Here is a 23,862-nt window from a genome sequence, read left to right as displayed (position 1 = left end):
TGGCTAGAATAGTCAAATTGAACAGAAGTGATATGATTGGCACAAAACACACACAAGGTGAAAACTGGAGCCAGAAGAACCCAGGTCTGGCTAATGCCAGAATCTGTCTTACTGCCTGCAGACAAGGGTTGCTGAAGGAGGATCTGGGATCAGATAAAAGAAGATGCCTAGCAGGGAAAGGGAGGGTCACAGAGAGGCCAGGCCCAGGATCCAGAGGGGCTGGGCCCATCAGAGCAGGTGGCAGAGGCCCAAAGCAGACATGTTTGAGGAGGGGATAGGGCAAGATTCTGAGTGGGTTCCAGCCTGAAAGCCTCTGTTTTATCTTGTGAAGTAACATTATACAAGAGTAATATGATAAATCTGCTAAGGATTGGGGAGGAAGGAAGAGGAATATTAGGAAGGTTGCTAATAGGAAACATGTAAAGTAACAGCCAGGTATCATTAAGGTTTAGCTGAGGTTGGAGACTATGCCTTACAGTAGAGTCAGTTCTACTATAAATTTTTTTTCAGCTCTGAGTAGCTGCCAAATATAAGAGCAGAGAAGTGGACAGTTGAATTGATCCAAGGTTAGGATTCTTCTAGGGTTGTGAGATGAAAAGACAAAAGAGTACGAGAAGACTAGAGGCATGTCCTGGAGCTCAGGCTGGGTAGGAGAAAAACCAATGCCAAAGACTTGACTACGGTGTCCATACAGATTAGAGACTTTTAACAATCAATTAAAATATGCAAAAACAGGAGATAGCATTATTCCATTCTTCTCTCTCAGGACTATCCTCTGTCCCACCGGTCCCAAACCTCTCCTATCTCGTGCACCCTGTTCCAATGGTTGAAATTTCCATCCACCCAATGGAAACTTAGGGATGGCCTCTTCCCCTCTTTCTCTATTACTGTGTACATCCCACTAATCACCAAGATCTGGACATTCTATTCCCTTGATATCTTTTAAATCTACCTCCTGGGATCGCTGGGTGGCGCAGCGGTTTGGCGCCTGCCTTTGGCCTAGGGCGCAATCCTGGAGACCCGGGATCGAATCCCACGTCGGGCTCCCGGTGCATGAAGCCTGCTTCTGCCTCCGCCTGTGTCTCTGCCTCTCTCTCACTCTGTGTTTCTTATGAATAAATAAAATCTTAAAAAAAAAGTTATAAAAATCAATCAATCAATCTACCTCCTCCTCATCTCCTCAGGCGCTGAATTTATTCAAACCTTCAAAATGCCTGACCCAGATTGATGTCACCAAGTCCTAAGACACCCACCCACCTGCCGCCCTGCTCTTCTCTGATCCATTCTCCTCAGTGCTGATAGAGAAGGAAGGACAGTGGTGAGCAGAGGATTTGTAGACAGGTCTGGGCTGTAGTCCCAGCTCCTCCACCTTGTAGCTGGCAGACTTTGGCTGTGGCCTCAGTCGGCTACCTTTTTTTTTTTTTAATTGAAGTATACTTGACACACAATGTTATATTAGTTTCGGTTTTCACTAGTGATTCTACAAGTCTATACTTATGCTGTGCTCACCAGGAGTGTTGCTACGACTTGTCACCACACTGTGCTATTACAATATCATTGACTATATTCCCTATGCTGTAACTTTTATTCCTATGATTTATTCATTCCATAACTAGAAGCCTATATCTTCCATTCTCCTTCCCCCATTTTGCCCATCCCCCACCCCCTCCCTTGATTTCACCTTCATTTTTTAAAAAGATTTTATTTATTTATTTGAGACAGAAAAAGAGAGAACATGAGCAGGGGGAGAGGGGCAGAGGGAGAGGAAAAGTGAGAAGCAGACACTCCCCACTAAGCAGGGAGCCTGATGCAGGGCTCCATCTGAGGACCTTGGGATCATGACCTGAGCGAAGCCAGATGCTTAACTGACTGAGCCACTCAGGTACCCCTTGGTTTCACCTTTAAAAGAAATAATAACTATACATGTCTTGTATGATTTTAAGGAGGATTAACTGAGATAATGCACACAAAGAACTAAGCACTAGGCCTGGCACCTGGCAGGCCTTTAGTAAATGTCAGCTATTATGTTATTAGCACCATTGTTATTCTAATGACCTAAAGTGCAAACCAAGTCTTATCTCCCTGCTTAAAGCCCTGCAGTGGGCTTTAAGCCCCGGCCTTCAGGTCCTCCCCTGCTCTGTTACACTGTTGCTCTCACATGTGTCTGCAGGCACACTTTCCCCATTGTGCTCCTTTTTCTCTCTGTAAACCTTTGGTGGCCCTTTGAGACTCAGCTTTGTCACCTGTGTAAGCTGCTCCCATGGCACCTCTGTGTACACTTCTCATCAGCACCTTTAACACTGCCCTACAATCCTCTTGTCTCACTGTTACTGGGCAGAGTTGCTTAAAAGGTAAATGGACATGAGAAACAGAAAGGCTGTGTGAGTTCAGCATGCATGGAGCACAGAGTGCATTTCAGAGAGGGGTCAGAGATGAGGCTGGAGACACAGGCAGCAGGTAAGCCTCTCCAGGTCATGCCATGGGGTGTGAATTTTTATCCTAAAGAAGATAGGGAGAGGGACATTTGTTTTCCCCTAAATTACTCACACAAAGACAAGAGGGAAAAACAAAGAAAATTAAAGGAGGGAGAAAGATAAAAAATAAGAAACCTTTGTTAAATTAAAGCCTTCATCCAAATGAAGAATCCCCCCCCCCCCCAAGACTGGTTTCAAAGAATAACCACAATATGACTGGCAAAAGTATACTTCAAAAGACACGACCGAATACACATTGTAGTGGCAAGAATCCAATATATAAATACAATCAATTTGTTTCTTCATTAAGAGCTTTCATGGAGAAAATGATTTAATACAAATGCTAAAGCTACTGACACAGATTAATTGAAAAATAACAACAGAATTCTAATTAAAGACATAATATTATTTCACTCATTCATACTGCTCCAAAACTGAATACATACATAAAAATAGAATCTAGAATGCAGGCTTCTACTGGTAACCAGTCTAAGAGCTATAAGGAATTAGTGATTTTTTTAAAAAGAAAATTCTTATCCTTATGTGTATGCTTTCTTCTAGTTAGGAAATGAGATGTACTCAGAAATTCAGAAATCATTTTTAAATTGTTTCAGTTTTGTCCTCAACTTGAGTTTTTTCTTAATTGTAGAAAATTCTATACTAAAATATCATTCTTTCCCATTTATGTCTGTACAGTATCCATAGCAGTCTTATTAAACCCTTACAGGAGGTACCCAATTACCCAAATTATAAAGAATGGAACTATAATCTGAAGGCTAACGACTATGACTGTATCAATACAGGTCAAGGGTCACCAGCAGGTCAACTACATCAACCATTCAATTCTAAGACTTACCTGACCCATCATGGGGCCAGGAGTTTTGTTCTGTCTGAATTCAAGGGATTCTTCAACATCAGCAGTGTCTCCACCTGTTGCCAGGCCACCAGGAAGTGCAAAAGACAGCAGGCAAACATCAGGCCAAAAGGAAGGACCAAGGCCATTTGCTCCTGACCATATCCCCATCCCTCACCCTACAAGCCAATTAGGTTGAAATGTTGTCAACTACTTGCTGGTCCTAAGCCCTGCCAGTAAAATTTTCCTGTCAATTATCCCCAATCAAATTGGGGGACCCTCCTCACCACCAACTAACAACCTCAACTCAGACATCCTAGTCAAATCCTCTTTCCTTCCTTCCTCTTCGCTATTCAAATTCACTTGAAAACCAAATTGTCTCTTACCTTTAAAAAAATGAAGTCTTCTGATAAAATTTTTACATATACGTGCCTGATTTTAAGAATCTCCTAGAAAAAAAAAAAAAAAAAAGAATCTCCTAGAGCCCTTATCAAAACATGAATTCCCAGAGGTCACCTCACACCTAATAAATTAGCATCTCCAGGGTAGAGGCCTAGAAATCTGTATTTCTAACAAGATCCTCGAGTAATCCATATGATGGGGCAAGTTTGGGAAACAGTATAAAGGAAACAGGTAGTTTACCAATGGTTGTCTGTTAAGAAAATTTTAGACAGGTAGTACCCAGATCAAGTATAGACTGTGTCGCATTTCCAGTTGTTTGGACCTTGGAATGCATTTTCTTTTTTCTTTTTTTTTTAAGATTTTATTTATTTATTCATGAGAGGTACAGAGAGACAGAGACAGAGACACAGGCAGAGGGGACTCCATGCAAGGAGTCTGACGTCAGACTCGATCCCGAGACTCCAGGATCACGCCCTGGGCCAAAGGCAGGTGCCCACTGAGCCACCCAAGGATCCCAGAATGCATTTTCTTAATGAAACAAAATTATAGATAGTGTTACGTTTTCTGGGCCAGCTTTAATGACCTATTAAATATTGACAGCAAATCTGAAGTATAGTAAATACAATCTTTCGTTTACAAACCAATCACATTTTGAAAGTTGAAGGACAAAATTGGCTTTAGAATGTATTTTTCCATAAAGTTCTGACAAGTGGTTAGGTTACCTGACTATCCATAAAGCTTATTAAGCTCATAACAAGACAGAGTCAGCTATGGAACTATGGATATAAACATAAGCTCGGTGTCCTCAAAGCACAAGATAATGAGAGGGAGAAATGTTATGTCTTCCTTTTCTGGGCATAGGAAACATAGGCAAACTTTGACATTCTTACCCTTTCTGCCTTTGCAACCATCTCCTGCCCCAGTGGCCAAGGATTGCCCAGGTGCCAAGGATTCACATGTTATCCATAGCTTCCTACTAAAGCATCAGCTTACACACCCCTGCCCTGTGCTTTCCTCTTCTAAATTACTAATTTCCTAAATAGGGAGGATAGTACCTCTCGTTTCCATAATTTAGTTCCATCCTATCTTTTTCAGCTTATCTTTCCCTTACTCCATTATATCTAATAAACTGAATCACCCTTTGGTTCCCAAACATGGTTAAACTTTATCTTCTCTGTATCTTTGCACCTGCTATTTTTGGGTGCAATTGTATTACACAAAAAACCTCCCTTTCAACCCACAGCCAAGCCATGATGCTGTCTCATAGCTCTGAAAGCTTCTCATAGCTCACCAGCCAGAAGTGACTTCTTCCTCTGGAATTTCACAGTACAATCTATATGTACCTCTTCTAAAGCTTTAGCTACAATATATCTTGAGATACAGTTATTTGTGCATGCTTTTATATCTTTCCCACTGGGTTGTAAGTTTCTTGGGAATATTTTGGGGGCTATATAATTATGTAACATGGATTATATTTGGCACTTTTATATGCATAACAATAATCCTACAAGATGGATGTATTGTGAAGATACTTGTATCATGCTCAAAAATAAATTATAGGAACACTGGAACCTGTCATATTCCCCACAAAAGTGCTTTTCACATAGTATGCTCTCAATAAACATTTGTTGAATGAATGAATGAATGAAGCGATATTATTCACTTTTTATGAAGAAATTGAACCTCAAAAGAGTGCTGGCCTAAGAGTCATGTTGCGTGGGTTCAAATCCCAATTCCAGAACGTGACATTTGTGTAACATTGAGCACATTGGTTATCTCTCTGAACCTGTTTTCTCAGCTGATATATGGGGATCATTCAATATTTATCTCACACACCTATAGTGAGGATTAAATGAGATGTGCGTAAAGCCCTTGACAATGGGCCTGGCTACAGTACATGTGTGGTGAATGTTGGCTATGACTATCATGCTTTTTTTTTTTTTTTTACTTTTTTTTCAGAATATTTTAATATTTAAATTCAAGTAATTAACATATAGTATAAGTTTCAGAGGTAGAGTTCTGTGATTTATCAGTTGTATATAACACCAGTGCTCATTACATCATGTACCCTCCTTAATGCCCATCACTCAGTTATCCCATCCCCCCCACCTCTCTCCTCTCCAGCAACCCTCAGTTTGTTTCCTATGATTAAGAGTCCCTTATGGTTTGTCTCCCTCTCCAATTTCATCTTGTTTTATTTTTCCTTCCCTTACCATATGCTCCTCTGTTTTGTTTCTCAAATTCCACATTAAAAAAAAATTCCACATTAAAATGGAATCATGAGAGGGAGAAATGTTACATCTTCCTTTCCTGGGCATAGGAAACATAGGCAAACTTTGACATTCTTATGCTTTCTGCCTTTGCAGAAATGATAATTGTCCTTCTCTGATTGACTTATTTCACTTAGCATATATCCTCTAGTTCCATCCACATCATTGCAAATGGAAAGATTTCATTTTTGATGGCTGAGTAATATTCCATTGTGTATATATACCACATCTTTATCCATTTACCTGTGTGACTATCATTCTTAAGTTACAGATGTGAGAGTCTCTGAAGCCCTCATTCTTCCCAAGGAAAAGGATCCCCTGATGCGTTGATAACTTTAGTGTACCTAGCGCTGTTCATTGCCCATAAGAGAGGTTCAACAACTCACTAGCCACTGAATTTCTTCAGCACACAGTCACCTTAACCAAAAGTTAGAAGACAACCATTGAAACACAGCTAAGGTACACTCAAAAGTCTCTTAACCTTCTAGGTGAAATTTGTATTTTAAAAGAAGGTGATGAGCCTGAATACATTTCTAAATGGTGAAACTCCAGATATGTAACAAATGGAAACCAAACATTTCGTTGGTCTCCATGCTGGCTCTGGCAATGAGTCTGGCCACCCATTGGCCCTATAATGTCTTGGAAAACAGGGATATATAATATGTGACACTATCTTGATTGCCTGGCATCATGTCCAACAAAAAGTAAACAAATAGCCAATACATATTTGTTAAGTAAATTAACTGCTTCCAGTTTGTAATCTTCATTATGCTTTTAGGTGATTTTGTTTCTCTTTATGACCAACATGAAAATCAATCATGGTGACTGATGTTTTGAGAAGGAGGAAGTGAATGGTTTACTCAAGCGCCATCACTTTAGGAAACTAATCCCACACACACAAATGTTTTACTAAATATTCACAGAGCATAGCTACTCCTTTTCTAATGAAGGATTCATCCTGTGTCAGTTTAGATCAGCTCAAAGGGATAATATCTAAGAAATGAAAGTTGTCCTCAGTCAGTGATATCTAATGAAGACCTTGAGAATGAACTTCCTTTATTTAAAAAAATCATAAATTACTCAGAGGACTGCTATAATTCATATCGCTCAAAAATAATCTTACTTTCATGTGCATTTATGGGAGTGTATGTGTTTTGCCACAGAGTAAAACACCACTACATATAGCTCTACACATATTTGCACAGGAGTGACCCAAGGCTACGTGACACAATTAAAGCCTAATTTTCTCTTTCTACATATCTATTCCCCTCAGTTCCAACTCCTTTCCTACCTGGAAACCAAATACTCTTTGGCTACTAAGTCTCTGTCCTTTTTAAAACAGGAAAGGCTCTGATCTCAATGACTTAGGATTAAATACATATTCACTGCAGAGTTGGAAAATATAAATAAACAAAAAGGAAAACTTAAAAATCACTCAAACTCCCCTTGCCAAAGATTACCATCATTAACATTTTGGTAGGGGATCCCTGGGTGGCTCAGCGGTTTAGCAACTGCCTTCAGCCCACACCCTTCAGCCCAGGGTGTGGTCCTGGGGTCCCCGGGTAGGTCCCACATCAGGCTCCCTGCATGTAGCCTGCTTCTCCCTCTGCCTGTGTCTCCGCCTCTCTCTCTCTCTCTCTCTCTCTCTCTCTGTGTCTCTCATAAATAAATAAATAAAATCTTAAAAAAAAATTTTTGGTGGGGCTAGATGCCTGGCTGACTCAACCAGAATAGCATATGGCTCTAGATCTAGGGGTTGTGAGTTCAAGCCCCACACTGGGTGTACAGATGACTTAAATAAATTAAGTTAAAAAATATTTCAGTGGGTTTTTTTCAGACATTTTTCTCTGAGGTTTTACATATATATTTCATCTACTTTTTCACTTATATCTTTATCGTCCCACATCAATAAATCTTCTAGAGCATGCGTGATTAAATCATTTGTTTATAGGGCAGCCCAGATGGCTCAGTGGTTTAGTGCCGCCTTTGGCCCAGGGTGTGATCCTGGAGACCCAGGATCGAGTCCCATGTCAGGCTCCCTGCATGGAGCCTGCTTCTCCCTCTGCCTGTGTCTCTGCCTTTCTGTGTGTGTGTGTGTGTGTGTGTGTGTGTGTGTGTGTCATGAATAAATAAAATCTTTTTAAAAATTATTTGTTTACATATTTACTTATAAGTTTGCCCTTTCAACAGAATGGAGGAGCAGAATAAACTGGAACAGGGAGAAACTTAAGCTAGAGTACCAGAAAGGAGAGTTTTGCAATGCTCTGAGTAAAACGTTATGGATGCTGAAGTTTAGCCAATGACAAAGGGAAAGGAGAAGACAGATTTAGGATGAATGATCAATAGGCTTGTTGATGGGTTGAGGAGTAAAGACAAAGGAGTCAGGAATGACTCCCAGGATTCTGCCTTGGGACCTGGGCCTAGGAAAAGCAGAATTTGGGATTAGGGGTGAGCAGAATATAAAATGAGCTCAGTTCTGGACAGTCAAGCAGGATTTTTCTTTTTTTTTTTTTTAAGATTTTATTTATTTGTTCATGAGAGACACAGAGAGGGAGTGAAAGAGAGGTAGAGACACAGGCAGAGGGAGAAGCAGGCTCCATGCAGGGAGCCCAACATGGGACTTGATCCCAGATCTCTAGGTTCAGGCCCTGGGCTGAAGGCGACGCTAAACTGCTGAGCCACTGGGGCTGCCCAGGATTTTTCGGACTACAAGTAACAGAACATCCAACTGACAAAGGCTTAAACAAACAGGGGTTTATTTTTCTTTCAAAAGAGAAAGTCTGGAGACAGGTGATTCCAGGGTTGATGCAGGGGCCAACAGCAGCATGAAAGACCTAGGCTCTTCCTGTATTTCTGCTATACTACCTTAGAACAGAGTCATATCTTAAGGTGGCTACTGCTACAATGTACTGCTGTCTCCCAAGCATAAGACTGTCCTGTGAGAAGCTATCAGACATCTGTCATGGCTTTCAAATCATGATCGTCCTTAGGTTGGTAGAGTTCTGTTGTCAAGGAAGAATGGAGGGTGCCTGCTGGGTAGGCACCCAGTAGGGTCTGCCCCAGCTTTATAAACTTGGAGATCTCTAAGACACTCAAAAGGAGCTATCCAATACACTGTCTGATGCCTTGCCAAGAGAACTGCAATTGAGCTGTAGAACCATAGAGGAAGGGACACCTGGGTGGCTCAGGGGTTAAACGCATTTGCCTTTGGCTCAGGGTGTGATCCTGGAGCACCGGGATCAAACACTGCATTGGGTTCTCTGCATGGAGCCTGCTTCTCCCTCTGCCTATGTCTCTGCCTCCTCTTTCTGTGTCTCTCATATAAATAAAATAAAATAAAATAAAATAAAATAAAATAAAATAAAATAAAATAAAATAAAAACTGCAGAGGAAGTCATGGAGCTATGGACATGGGTGCAACTGAAGAATGTGGTGAGGACAGAGGCAAGCCTGAGAGGTCTATGGTAAAGGGGGCAGGGCAGAAAAATGAGCCCACGCATGAGCCTAGGGGAAAAAAAAGACTGTATAAATGCAAGGAAGAAGAAAAACCAGTAGAAGCTATTATCATGGGAATGAAGAGAAAGAGAGGTTTTGTTTTGTTCTGTTTTAACTTTTTGAGGAAAAGGAAACTATTGATGGTGTCCGATGTTACAGAGACCAAATAAGTGAACAGTGTGCCCTGGATGTGGCAACTGGAGAGTCACCGGTATTTTGGCAAGAGTAACTTGACAGGAGCAGAGGCTAGATTATAGAGGAATAAGGAGTGACCAGAGAACAGGAAACCAGAAATGGCTAGTCTAGGCTTCTGTCTGTAAAAAAAAAGAGATACAGAACAGTAGCTGGAATGGGAATCACTGTGTAGGATGTCATGTTTTTCTTAATATTAGGAGAGATTTGGGGCGCCTGGGTGGCTCAGTTGGTTAAGTGTCTGACTCCTGATTTTGGTTCAGGTTATGATTTTAGGGTTATGGGATCGAGCCCTGCATTGGGCTCCACATTCAGTGTGGAGTCTACTTGTCCCTCTCCCTCTGCTTCTCCTTACTCATGTCTCTCTCCCTCCCTCCCTCAAATAAATAAATAAATAAATAAATAAATAAATAAATAAATAATAGATAGATAGATAGATAGATAGATAGATAAATAAATAAATATATTAGGAGATATTTGAGCATATTTCTATGATAAAGACGAGTTGTAATAGAGGGTGGGAAGCTAAATTTAAGAAAGAGAGACTCCTAAGGGGTAGTAATAACAAAAGAGTCACTGCTTAATAACTGCTAATAACTGTGAGTCACTGCTTCAGTCCTCAAATAGTGTGAGGAGGAATGTGGTCTCAAAAGATGACAGAGGGGCAGAGAACTATGACATCATGTAGACACATCTCAAAATGGGAGAGGATGGGAAAAGTCTAGAAGTGGCAGCAAGAAGCTTAAAGAATGCCAACAACACTTCTGGAAAATAAGCAAATTCTATTTTAGATGACTGCAAGCAAAACAGTGTCCTGCGGAAGAGCTGTGTTTCCTAAGGCAGAGATGGAGCAAAGTGGTTGAGGATGCAGTGGACTTTGATTATAAAAAGACATGGATCATAAGAAACACAGGGGAAAGGGCTAGAGGAGAAGTCATCAGGAGAGATGAGAGATGGTAGAGACAAGACATGCAAAACTGACTGGGAAGGATGATGACCAGAAACAGAGGGCTGGTGACAGCTTAAAGAGATGGTGGTAATGACTAGCATCCATGCTCCCGCAGAAGGCTAGTGTAGGGTGAGCAGTTCTGTGGTAAACTTCTCTCACAGAATTTTAGAGAGATGTTATCATCAGAGATACATGAAGAGATGGGCAGCATGTTTGCAAAGGTCTTGTACCTCCTAACACTGTAAAAAGAAAGCATCCTATCTTTGGAAAAGAGTATGTGGGGCTGCCTACTAAAGAATAAATTTCCTAATAAAGAGGGTCTCTTTTTTCAAGTTTTAGCCTAGGACCTAAAAACACAGTTTTTGGTTATAACAGTATCCCCTTCCCATTTATTCAACTCACATTATTGAGCTCATATCACATGCCTGCACCATGCTAGACTTTTTTTTAAATTAACATAAGATCATCCATGCCTTTAAAGAGTTAATAATTTCCAGAAATACGTATTCTGCGTTCCAAGAAACTGAATTTGAAATGAAATTAAAAGTATGTGTGAGAGCAGTGCTTCTCAAACGTGACTATGCATACAAATAACCTTGGGATCATACTGAAATGCAGATTCTGATTCAGTAGGTCTGATTCAAGAGAGCCTGGGATTTTACATTTCTAAAAAGTTTCCAGGTGATGCTGACACTGCTGGTCCCTAGGCCACATTTGGAGTATCAAGGAGCTAAAGACTACCAAAAGATACCTTGCTTTACCTTTTCTATTTACACTGACCTATAAAGCTCTGAGAATCCTCTTTCCCTTGCTAATTCTCCTATCCATGCATTTTTTCTAATAAAAAGATGGGAAGGGGGTAGAAAGCCTCCCAAAGGGCTTTTTTCTCCCAAGCAACTATTAGCTACACACACTGCTTTCGTGAACATGTCAAACATCTATCTCATGTGATTAAATACTTCTGTGGAACCTCTAATATTTCAAACAGGGCACCTAGATATTCAGTAAAAGAATAAGAGACTGGGAACAGCAATTAATTCTAGTTATGCCATATGGCAGTATAGAACACTGGATGGAACCTGAAAACTCAATTTCACAAGAGCCTTACTTATTCTGAATTTTAATCACTGTAGGATCAGCAAACATATGCCTACCAACCTGCTCCATTTACACAAAATTCTAAAGAATAATCACACTGCACACTCAAAAATGATTGGTTTTTCCCACACGGACTTAAAATTTCCCTCCTATCGGATTCTCAAAATAAAGTATCTGCTGACAGCTCCAGTTAATCTCCCTGTAAAATAAAATCTTCACACAGCTCTTCTTTTAGTGAATAGAATCACTGGCTTTTCATTTCATCATCAGCTCACAATTTTGCACAAGTATAATTATTTCTGGTTCTGGATTCCCCAGTCCTGAGGTTGTTCAGGTGCTGGCTCCCCATCCCTGAGGACTCCCTCCATCATGCCTGTCACTACTGAGATACCTATTCCACCATATTCTCTCCATTTTACCTCTCTCCAGAATGGAGACATTATCATTTTCAACACATACTCCATCCCCTGTCCTCTTAGGGCTAAGATACTTTCATCTCCTGTACATCTAATAATTTCAAGATAAGGACAGAAAAATCAGTTCTTGTTCTGTGAACTTTTGTCTCCAGTGCTTGAGAGACTATCCTAATATCCCCTGAACATGTTTTAGTGATAACATTTACTGCACTAGGGCCAAAATGATTTTCTGCCACTTTCAATTCTAGTTCAATAAAAGAATAAGAGCTTTGTTTCTAACCTCTGTCATTTTTAATACCATAAAGTGATTTTAAAAATGTAAAATTGAGTTCCATTTCCTACTGGACTACCAATCTCATATTAGCTTTCCTTTTATCAAATTTATGAGGAAAGTCAGAAATTGCCTTTCCTTAAAAAAAATAAAAATTTCAGGATCTCCTGGGCAGAATGTTTGAATTGAATTTCAGCACTCCATAATTGCTGGCCTAGAAGTTTTAAAGAAGTATAAAAAGTTAGCTACTTATGTCAGGAATAACAAACTGGAGGATTATCCTTTAGTTCACTTAAAATAACAAAAATAATAAGGTTATTCCTAGAAAATCACCATCCTTAAAAACACCAATTATGTTTATTACATTTCCAAATTGAAGAAGTGTATGGTTTTCCTAAACCACAGTGAATGAAATCCATGGCTTCTGAAATGCAAAGTCAACCAAAAAATATTTTCATAACATTATATTATGAAAATTTTCTAATACGCATAAATATTGAAAGAACCCCATATATACCTACAACCTAGCCTTTATGATTCACATTTTATTATATTTGCTCTGTCACATATCCATCCATCCATCGTTCCATCCATCCATGCATCTACCCACTCATCCATCCATCTACCCATCTATCTTTTTTGATGCATTTCAAAATAAATTAGTATACATTAGACATTAGTATACTCCTCTATTCATTAGTATACTCCTCCATTTTAGTATGCATGTATAATTGACTAAACTTCAGTATTTGTTACAGTTCTTTTTTTAAAAAAAGATTTTATTCATTTATTCATGAGAGACACACAGAGAGAGAAAGGCAGAGACACAGGCAGAGGGAGAAGTAGGCTCCATGCAGGAAGCCCGATGCGGGACTTGATTCCGGGACTCCAGGATCACGCCCCTGGCCAAAGGCAGGTGCTAAACCGCTGAGCCACCCAAGGATCCCCAGTTACAGTTCTTTTAAACCAATAATCTTCTGAAAAATGCCCATTCATCTTTTGTAATGGCTTAGCTAAGTGAACTAAGCAACCAATTACAAATTCTAAGTTCTAAATCCTAATCTTTTATTAATTCTATTACTTTGAGTAATTTCTTATATTCCAGGTCTCTCACCAACAAAGGTACAAGGGCACTTGATAGACATGGTAAAAGGTATTATTAGTTACCAAATTGCAAAATGGATCTTGTGGTTACGGCAGGATTCGCAAATGAAAGAGACACTCACTTATATTAACTTAGAGAAATAGCTAACTGGAGATGATGTGGACACAGAGCTTTCTGTAAATTATCATGAGAACCTCAACAAGGCTCACAAACTCAAGACAGAGCTTGAGTTTGAGAATTAAATAATAATGCATCTTATATAAGCCACATTGTATCTATAATACAACAATCTGAAGCTGGACTTTTGAAGCCTAGGTCACTCCAGGAACATTTGGCAATGAAGTACTAGCATTAAATTGTAGTTTTCTTGGTTTTGCAAAGCTGTAGTACTACTGATTTGTAAACTCTCTAATAATTGACTACAGTAAGAACTGCCACAGGGAGAGCTGCCCCATCCTTTATGAGTTGTTTGTTCCCCTACACTGATCTTCCTTTTTTTTTCCTTTCAGAGGATTGGCCCTGGAAGGGGCATCCTTTGAAGCCTGAAGAATCAAAGCTATTGCAAAGCACTGCTGAGAATTTTGAAAGAAATATGAAGAAACTACATTGGACCTGGGGCGATAGGCTGAGATCTTCCCAAACAGGTCAGCAGTTGGTCTGTAAAATATTCCCATTGCCAAGGAGGCGGTGACATCTTGTGTAAATCAAAAACTAAAACCCTAAGATATCTCATTTCCATTTTAAATGCATGGGGGTTAAATATGGATATCCAGCACTCTAGAAGTTCCTGTGGGACTGATTTTATCCCCCATCTTCTCTGAGCCCTTTGCTGAGCGTGATAAGTAGGACCGCATTTCATTATCAACCCTGCTAGCACTGCACTTCGGGGAGACTAGATGAGGCTACACAGTGGGGGAGAAGATCCGGCTTCCAAAGAAGAAATGATTCACATGGTGCGATTATAAAAACCCACTTTAGGCCCAACTCATTTTCAACAGAATTGTGAAATAAAATAAAATCCCAAGGAAATGAAATTTCCTGCATCATTTTCCAAATTAAAAAAAAAAAAATCATAGCAACACCATAAAAGAAATCAGAGGTTTCAAACTTTGGTTGGTAATGTTTGCATTTTGTAACATTTAGAAAAAAAAAAATTCCAAACAACATGTTGGAGAGGGCAACTTCGAAAAAAAAAACAAAAACAAAAACATAAGATCATCGTTAGGGGAATCTTCAATTGAATCAGTCAGCATTACAGAAATAACATCAGAACAAAGAGCTTGGCTCCTGACAGCTGACCTAGTGCTCTTATATTTCTCTCCCCGTTGCTCTAGTTTCACAAAGTGGATACAGGGTGGATCTATATCCAAAATAAGAGAAAGCAAGCAAATCAAAGAAAACCACAATCAGGAAGGCCCCACACCACAAGGTCCCTGGAAATCAAATATTGAATACTGAGAGGCAATTTTTTATGGGGTTTCTACAAGTAAAGGAAACAGTGCAGTGCTGGAATAAAAGACTAGCTCTAGATAAAATGAAATTTAAAATCGAGGCCAAAGCAATGGTGGTAAAATGAAGGCAGTGATTTCATACAAATGATCTTTTCACACAAGGTATGAATTAAGACCCTCTATTTATAGACAAATAGACAAGCTTCCTGTATTAAAATTTTGACACAGGATTTTCTGAGACCTTTCAGGACAAATCCATACTGAGTAGATAATAGGAATGTGCCCAAGTGATAGCAATGGCTGTAATTCTATCAGGAGTAAAGCAAATTTCAGCGACCTAACTCTATGGCTAAAGAGTATGTTCAGCTTACTATTCTAGTAGTTAGTCCAACCTGAAGGGTACAAGCTCATCACTTGCCTGCTTCCTAGGTCCCATTTCAAAATTTATTTTGCTCTTGATAGACTATCTTTTCTGTTTAAAGAGATCAGTACTCAGAATTTTTAATAAAAACTTTTGAAAGGAAAACATTTATTTATCCATGCTTTTTTCATGCTTAAAAAAACCTACCTATTACTTAGCATGAAAAAATACTAAAATATTATTATATATCAGAATTACTTATATAAAATATTTATTTTATAGGATGCCCAAAAGGAAAAGCTTCTTGCCCATGAATATCACCACAATAATCTAGTGTAAAAGAAAAAAAAATGATCAATTTAATCTTGGATCTGGTACCAATCCCAAGATAGCCTCACAAGTGAAAGAATATATGGGATAATCATCATCATAACATTAAAAGGCGAATTATACATTTCAAGGCTGCTTGGGAGGAACAGAAGGCCTGCTAGGAAACAGCACATAATAAGATGACCCGTCTTTCCAGGTTAAGCCAAGAGTCCAGAAATGGGTAATATCATATCAGTCTTAGGCACCTGGGTGTCTCAGTCAGTTAAGCATCTGCTTTCAGGTCAGGTCATGATTTCAGGGTTCTGGGATTGAGTCCCACATCAGGCTCTCTGCTCAATGAGGAGCCTGCTTCTCTCTCTCTCTATCTCTCTCTGCCCCTCCTCCTGCTTGTGCTCTCTCTCTCTCTCAAAAAAATAAAAAATCTTTAAAAAAAGTCCTATCAGTCTCATCTGCAGAGCATTTCAGGCTCAAAGGAACACTAAATAGAACCCCTCATTGCCAGATAAGTATATCCTCAAAAATCTTTTAACACAGTTGAAAAATCTCAACAAACATTCACTGAATAACAGAATACTAGTACAGGAATTTGGTATATAAGATTAGTTGATAGTTGGGATCCCTGGGTGGCGCAGCGGTTTGGCGCCTGCCTTTGGCCCAGGGCGCGATCCTGGAGACCCGGGATCAAATCCCACGTCGGGCTCCCGGTGCATGGAGCCTGCTTCTCCCTCTGCCTGTGTCTCTGCCCCCCCCCCTCTCTCTGTGTGACTATCATAAATTAAAAAAAAAAAAAAAGATTAGTTGATAGCTCTGGATTTGTTGCAGGACTGTTTTCTTTCTTGGTTTAATAATGGGAAGCAGGGATAGGATTGGGAAAGGAAGAAATGAATTATTAGCCTTCAAAATGTGGTGAAATTATTGCTACAACTTTTGAGCCTTTTCAGAGCTATTGAAACTTAGATAGATTGTACAAATATCTCCTTCTCTTTCTTTTTCTGAGCTGGCACTGAAACTCCAGTGTAAATAGCAAAATGAAACATCAGAAAGTTGTTACATGCAAATAACTAAACTTGCAAATAACACAAACGTATTAATAGTACATTATATTTTAGTTCTCTTTTTTTCAAAAGATTTTATTTATTTATTTATTCATGAGAGACACAGAGAGAGGCAGAGACTTAGGCAGAGGAAGAAACAGGCTCAATGCAGGAAGCCTGATGTGGGACTCGATCCCTGAATTTGGATCACGCCCTGAGCCAAAGGCAGACGTTCAACTGCTGAGCCACCCAGGGGTCCCTATTTTAGTTCTCTTTAAGCATGCTTCATGTGAATGTGTTTTCTTTTGGGGTGTTTAAGCTCAATAACTACACTTATGAAAAGTCAAACCTTCTATGTAATTATTGGTAATGATATATACAGTATACTATTTTGAAATTTTTATTCCCAAAGTCTGTTATCAGACTCTTTGTCTCTATTCCTATACTACAAAGATATCTGGTGATACATTCTCTTTTTAAAAAGATTTATTTATGTATTTACTTATTTATTTGAGAGGGAGAGATGGAGAAAAAGAATCTCAAGTAGACTCCCCACTAAGAGCAGAGCCTGACACGTGGCTCAGTCTCATAACCCTGAGATCAGGACCTAAGCCGAAATCAAGAGTGAAACACTCAACTGACTGAGCCACCCAGGTGTTCCTGATGATACATTTTTAAGTTAAACCCTGCTTTAAAGTTAAATCCATGTTAATCTGAAAAGAAAAACATGAAGTTCCCAAAGAAAACTGAATTGTTTTTATGATATTTATATTAATGTATCATGTGTCACGTGGAGCTACACACTAGCCACCCACAATGAGACAAGTTCAAGATACTCTTTCAGTCTGTACATTAAACGTCCTGAGTTTTGTGGGTTTTGTGCCATAGTCCTGTTACAGAACGCTATTTCTTGATTTCTTTCCCTTTCAGTGTGCTATAAATCTACCTGTCTCTTTTTGGAACTCCTTTAAGTTTCACAGAAGGAAATAATACTCCAAGTTTGTTTCCATTGGCTCTGGCCTTCACTTCCAACAGTGAGCATAAATGACTAGTTGTTCCAAAACAGGCCATCAAGAAAGAATATATCCTTACCACAGTAATAAAAATATTCCATTTTCTTCATTCCCTCCCCCACTATTCTTGCTGTCAGATGGCCTCCCCTGAATAAAACTTTTAAGGAATGCTCGACTGTTTTTGCAAATGCATGAGACTGCCATCAAGTGTCTAAGTGCAGCTTCTGTCTGCTTCATTCCAGGTGTCCCACATCTGGCGCTGATCCTGCAGTGACCACCGTAATAAAACAGGAGGAGCCTGTGCCTGGCTTTCATCCTAATCATTCTCTAAAGAGCTCAATGAAAACTTGGACTCAGAATGTGAAAGCTGTTAGATTTTAGGGAGAAGGTTTAAATGAGGCAGTTGGAAGAAGAACAATGAATATTATAGCTCAGGACATGGAATACTACAAAAGGCTTCACTTCCAGAATCACAGGAATTACCATTTTTTAACATTTTGTTTTACATGGAATATATTATCCTTCATTGGTGATACATGTAAGCCAAAAAACCTAGTATGCAGACAGAGATACAGATAATGATCTTTGTTTGTTTTTAAATCTGGGAGGAAAGAGAACAGCTAAACTACTTGTGCTGAAAAATAGATGAGCACTTGGAGGACATCCATGACTCTTGACACAACTCTCATTTCCTGGGGCTGGTCATGCTAGACAACAGAAAGGTGGCAAATAGCACATTATAACAGTTGTGATGGAGTCAGACACTTTGACTTCTGGCAATTCCATAGCCGTGGCAAACACCACTGAATTCTGAGTCACCATAAAAATTAGGGCCAACTCTTTAGAGTTGACCAAGAATCAGAGGCAGTGGTATTTTCACTACTCTCTACCCTTTTCATTCTCAAGCAGCTCAACTTGAGGAAAGAATTAGAGGAACTGAAGCAAGAAAACAACAAAGATAGAGTGGAAAGTTGCGTGTATGTGTGTAAAGGGGATATATGTATATGTGTGTGTATACAGAGTAGTATAGTATTCATATCTATCAAGTGGTCTTCTCAGATTATCCTGCTTGAGATTTCTTACCCACCTTCAAGTAAGTTCTAAAGTGTCAAACCATAATTATAGATAGGTTCCTATACCCCCAAAATGTACCAAACCTTAAAATATCATCACTTTAATATGACTAAAGATACAATCTTTTAAACAACTTTCAGTGATTCTTTCCATGTTACATGGCAACTTGCCACATACATTTAATTCTCAAGTTTGATGATTTCTTTTCACACCTAGCTTTTTGGCATGAGATACAATGCCACAAAACAAGAGTAAATGTGGCTGATATTGTACAAGCTTTCAGTATCAATACATATAGTCTATAATGTTGACCAGCCATAAACAGGACTATAGAAGCAATATGGCTGAAGAAGAGCATTCAATAAAACAAGCGTTACATTAACAGAATGATGATTGAATGGGTGGATGTAAGGCAATTTCAAACAGCTTGCCAAAGTAAACTCTCATTTTTCCATTTTCTGGTACAGTATCTAATTTCTGGCTCCTCATTTCCTGCATGATCTGATAATTATGAAATTCTAAATAAAGTGTCATCTTTCTTGCAACAAATCAATGAACAGAAAGCTCCCATCAGATGTTTCCTAAAGCTCCTGCTGATTATTTCCTGAATGTCTATCCCACAAACCACACAGCAAGTTCTTTGAGAACAAGGAACCTTCTCCATCCCATAACAAATACAGCTTCTGTGTGTGTGCATAGACGTGTGCATGTGAATTTAAAAAGAGCACTAAGCTAATGAGGGCACTTGATGGGATGAGCACTGGGTGTTATACTGTATGTTGGCAAATTGAATTTAAATTTTAAAAAGGGAGGGGCGCCTGGATGGTTCAGTGATTGAGCATCTTGCCTTCAGCTCAGGGTGTGATCCTGGGGTTGTAGGATCAAGTCCCATTTCAGGCTCCCCTATGGGGAGCCTGCTTCTCCCTATGCCTATGTCTCTGCCTCTCTCTCTGTGTCATAAATAAATAAATAAATAAATAAATAAATAAATAATAAATAAATAATTTTTAAATGTTTAAAGGGAATAAATTTAAAAATAAAAAGTAAAAAGAGGACTAATAAGTAATATGCAATTGGTAACAATGAGGAGCCACAAAATCACCATTTATTACAAATTTAAGATTGAGATTTAGCCCTTTCCAAACGCTGTGGTACAAATATGGGAAAAGAGAATTCCTCTTCATTGTATCTTTGTCCATACAGGTGCATAACATTTATTCTTGCATTTCTTATCACAAATTTATATCAATAGCATCATCATTACACAATTATAGTTTGGGCTTCCCTTTCTCTGTCATACAGTTTGAAACAATACCACCTCTATTCCTCAGGCAATCCTTATAATAATCCTATAATGCAAAGTCCAGCTTGTGAAAATAAAAAAATTCTATGGGTTACTAACTAAGCCTTCAGATACACAGGTAAATCTAAATTTATCTACTAATAAAGTAACATTATGGAGAAGTTTGTTTTAAACACTCTTCCAGCATACCAAAAATTATAGATATTCTCATGTTTGCAGAAAGCTCCCATCTTCTGCATTCTGTTTGTTTCAATTATTCAGGGCAACCCAGGCTGATAATTACCCAGTCCCCAGTTGCTGAGTAAAAGTGATGCTTAATTAGCCAGCAGGAAAGATCGATTAAGATCCAGCAGGGCATCTTGTGAGGTTCTCTCACATTTCTGGAGGGAATAGATTCTGGCTGTGCCCTTCTAAAGGATAAAACTCCCTACTTCTAAGGAGTTTCAGTGAGAGGTTTCTAAGGTAGATGCTAAGATCAGTCAGGCATACAAATTGAATCCTAGTCATAACCCTACAGATGTTCTCTCTTCTCTAAGAGTACTTAGTTCAAACATTCTGAACCACATTGCCATCAGGTTGAGAAAGCTTAAAATAATACTAAACGTATCCCCAATTCTCGTTCAGTTACCATATTTCAAGCAAAAGATGGCCAGGAAATATATTGCAAAAGAAAATTTTTATTTTTCTCTTCCCCAGGCAAGTATATGTATCTGCCAGATGCTCATTCTAAAAGGCACAAATTAGGTCAGGACCTTTTATTTTAAAAAGTCAATGAACATGATACTCCACACCAGTCTAAGAGTAAAGCATTCCAATATGGTCAAAGAATCAACTGGATAAGTCTGGTTTAAGTTTTCTTTTAGGGAAGGAGATGTAGAAGTAAAATCAGGACCAAAAATTATAACAAAAATTAATTATCTCTAACTCCCTAAGATCTTTCTTAGTAACTTGGACAAGCATAAATGTTTAGCTTTTCACATATTTTGCAGAAGTATTCAATAAAGATAAACATAACAATCTAAAGCTAAAAGTAGATTCATTATCTTAAGATACATAATTATGAAAACATTTTTATTTTGGTAAATTAGTTGCCACTAACCATGCTTGCCTATCTCCAATTCAACTCAGTAAATACTTATTAAACCTCTGTCGAGTATAAAGAACTATAGTAAATATGTTCTACCTTGTTAATTTATATACTATGAAAGCAGATTTTACTGACTATGAATTGTTTCAAAGCTAATGAGAAATGAAATCAGTTTATACAAACCTAGTTTTGATTTGCTGGAAGCCTCGTAGAATATGGTCTCTGTGGTCCCTTGCAGTAGTACTGAGGTTCTCATTCCGCAAACCTTCTGCCAAGAACTCCTCAGCATCTAAAAGAAAAAGAAAGCTGGTCAACAGGAAAGTATTAAGAGATAAATAGGAAAATCTGAAGAATTTAAAAATGAGTATTATCTTCTCTTTAAAAACTTTAAAGTTTCAGGGCATCTGGATGGCTCAGTGGTTGATCATCTGCCTTGGGCTCAAGTGGTGATCCTAGGGTCCTGGGATCCTGTGCCATGTCAGGCTCCCCACAGGGAGCCTGCCTTTCCCTCTACCTATGTCTCTACCTCTGTCTCTGTGTCTCTCATGAAAAAAAAAAAATCTTAAAAAAAAATTTTTTTAAGTTTCAAAGCAATATGAATGTACTTAATACCACAGAACTGTGTACTTACTAATGGTTAAAACAGTAAATCTTATGTCATATATATTTTACCTGAATAAAAAATACATAAAACTTTAGGTATAACTATAAGTGATGCCTTCTGATAATCCAAGACCTTGCTATAAACTTGGAATGCCAATGCATATATATATATATAACAAAAAGTAACTATTTTTCTAAACCATTTTAAAGAAACACTGAAATATTAATTATCTCTGATGCCAGAGGATGGACTGTCAATTTCATAAACCTATAAATATTACAAATCAGTCATAGAAGGTCACAGGACAACACAAGCAAGAAAGAAACACTAGTAATAGAGCTGAAATAAAAAATAGAGCTGAACTACAAAACCGGGAACAAAAAGGGCAGGCATTCAAAGAAGAAAAATTAATTAGCAAATGCATCATCAATGAAAATGACAATGCAACCAAGTGAATGAACTCACATGGAAAAGAAAAATGTATCCAAGAGAAGGAAACTGCAATTAATGTGAACATACATTATAAAATAGGGACATGATAGAAATATATAATATGAAACAAATCATGTTATGTTGAAAGAAATGAGGGGCATCTAGATATTTTCAAAGACGAAGTACATTGATAATGATCACAATTGCCCAAAATACCAGCTACATACTTTATTATGCAAAAAAGGGTTATAATCCCTAAAAAGTATATAAATAACACAGTTAAAATATCCCACCTCCAAAACAGCGCTTACAGTATAAAAATGTCATATATGCTATCAAATCATAATGTTATGAATTTATACAGTTGGGTTACATAAGCATGCTTAAAATTTTGTTTTACATTCATACTATTCAATAACATCAAAACAACAAAAAAATCCTAGATAGCCATCACTAGTACTTTTGGTGAAGTATAAAGTTCTGGAAATTAAAAATCTCACAGAGGAACACCATCAACTTCTAAGGCTTGCATCATGTCTACTGCATATGTTGTTTAATGGGTTCCTTTAAAGTCCTCTGAAGTGTAAAGAATGAGGAAATGAAAAGTTGAATTAAAAGATAAAAATAAATGTCACCTAAAATTCAGTGAATGCAATAAACCTATTAATAAAAGACAAGGACCATATGATCATCTCAGTAGAAGCAGAAAAAGCATTTGACAAAATTCAAGATAAAAAATACCCAGTAAACTCGGAATAGAAGGAAAATTCCTAGGCCTGATAAAGAGCAGCTTCAAGAAAGCCCCACAGCTAACATCATACATAATGGCCAAAGACTGGTGCTTTCCCTTAGTTCCTAAAGATCAGAAACAATATAAGGATGTTTGCTGGGACGCCTGGGTGGCTCAGTGGTTGAGTGTCTGCCTTCGGCTTAGGGCATGATCCTGGGGTCCTGGGATCAAGTCCCACATTGGGCTCCCTGCACTCCCTGCATGGAACCTGCTTCTCCCTCTGCCTGTGTCTCTGCCTCTCTCTTTCTGTGTCTCTCATGAATAAATAAGTAAAATCTTAAAAAAAAAAAAAAAAAAAAAGGATGTTTGCTCTCACCATGAATATTCAACATTATGCTGGTGGTAGCCAGGGCAATTGCACAAGAAAATGAAGGATTAAGGACGCCTGGGTGGCTCAGTTGGTTGAATGTCTCCTTCAGCACAGGTCACTATCCCAGAGTCCTGGACTGAGCCTCCCTGCTCAGCAGGAACTCTGCCTCTCTTTCTCCATCCACCTCTTCCCCACTCATGCTCTCTCTCTTTCTCAAATAAATAAATAATTAAAAATCTGTTTAAAAATTTAAAAAATAGTCCAGATTAGAAAGGAAGAAGTGAAACTATCTCTACTTGCACATTGCATGATCTTGTATATAACAAAACCCACTAAAAGCTACTAGAATAAACAAATTCAGTAAGCTTGCAAGATACAAGATTAATATACAAAAGCAACTGTCTTTCTATAAAGTAGCAATGAACAAGCCAAAAATGAAATTAGAAAAATTCCACTTAAGATAGCATAAAACAGAATTAAATACTTAGAAATAAATTTAACAGAAGCAGTGCAAGACTTAAACTCTGAAAATTGCAAAAAAAAAAATT

General features: G+C 38.4%; 1 protein-coding gene across 2 annotated transcripts in view; it reads right to left on the bottom strand.

Moving 5' to 3' along the window:
- SKAP1 (src kinase associated phosphoprotein 1) overlaps window positions 1-23,862 on the bottom strand; it is a 286,859-nt gene that overhangs the window by 231,791 nt on the left and 31,206 nt on the right. For both annotated transcript variants that reach the window (XR_012008932.1, XM_072780245.1), the window contains exon 2: window positions 21,362-21,467. Coding sequence is in view for 1 of the 2 variants with exons in the window: in XM_072780245.1 (XP_072636346.1) it covers window positions 21,362-21,467 (106 nt within the window). In the remaining variant the exon portion in view is untranslated. The remainder of the gene's footprint in view (window positions 1-21,361; window positions 21,468-23,862) is intronic.

Source organism: Canis lupus, chromosome 16, assembly GCF_048164855.1.
Source record: "Canis lupus baileyi chromosome 16, mCanLup2.hap1, whole genome shotgun sequence".
NCBI lineage: Eukaryota > Metazoa > Chordata > Mammalia > Carnivora > Canidae > Canis > Canis lupus.
Note: the sequence above shows the minus strand (reverse complement) of the source record. Positions and strands in the feature narration are given on the sequence as shown.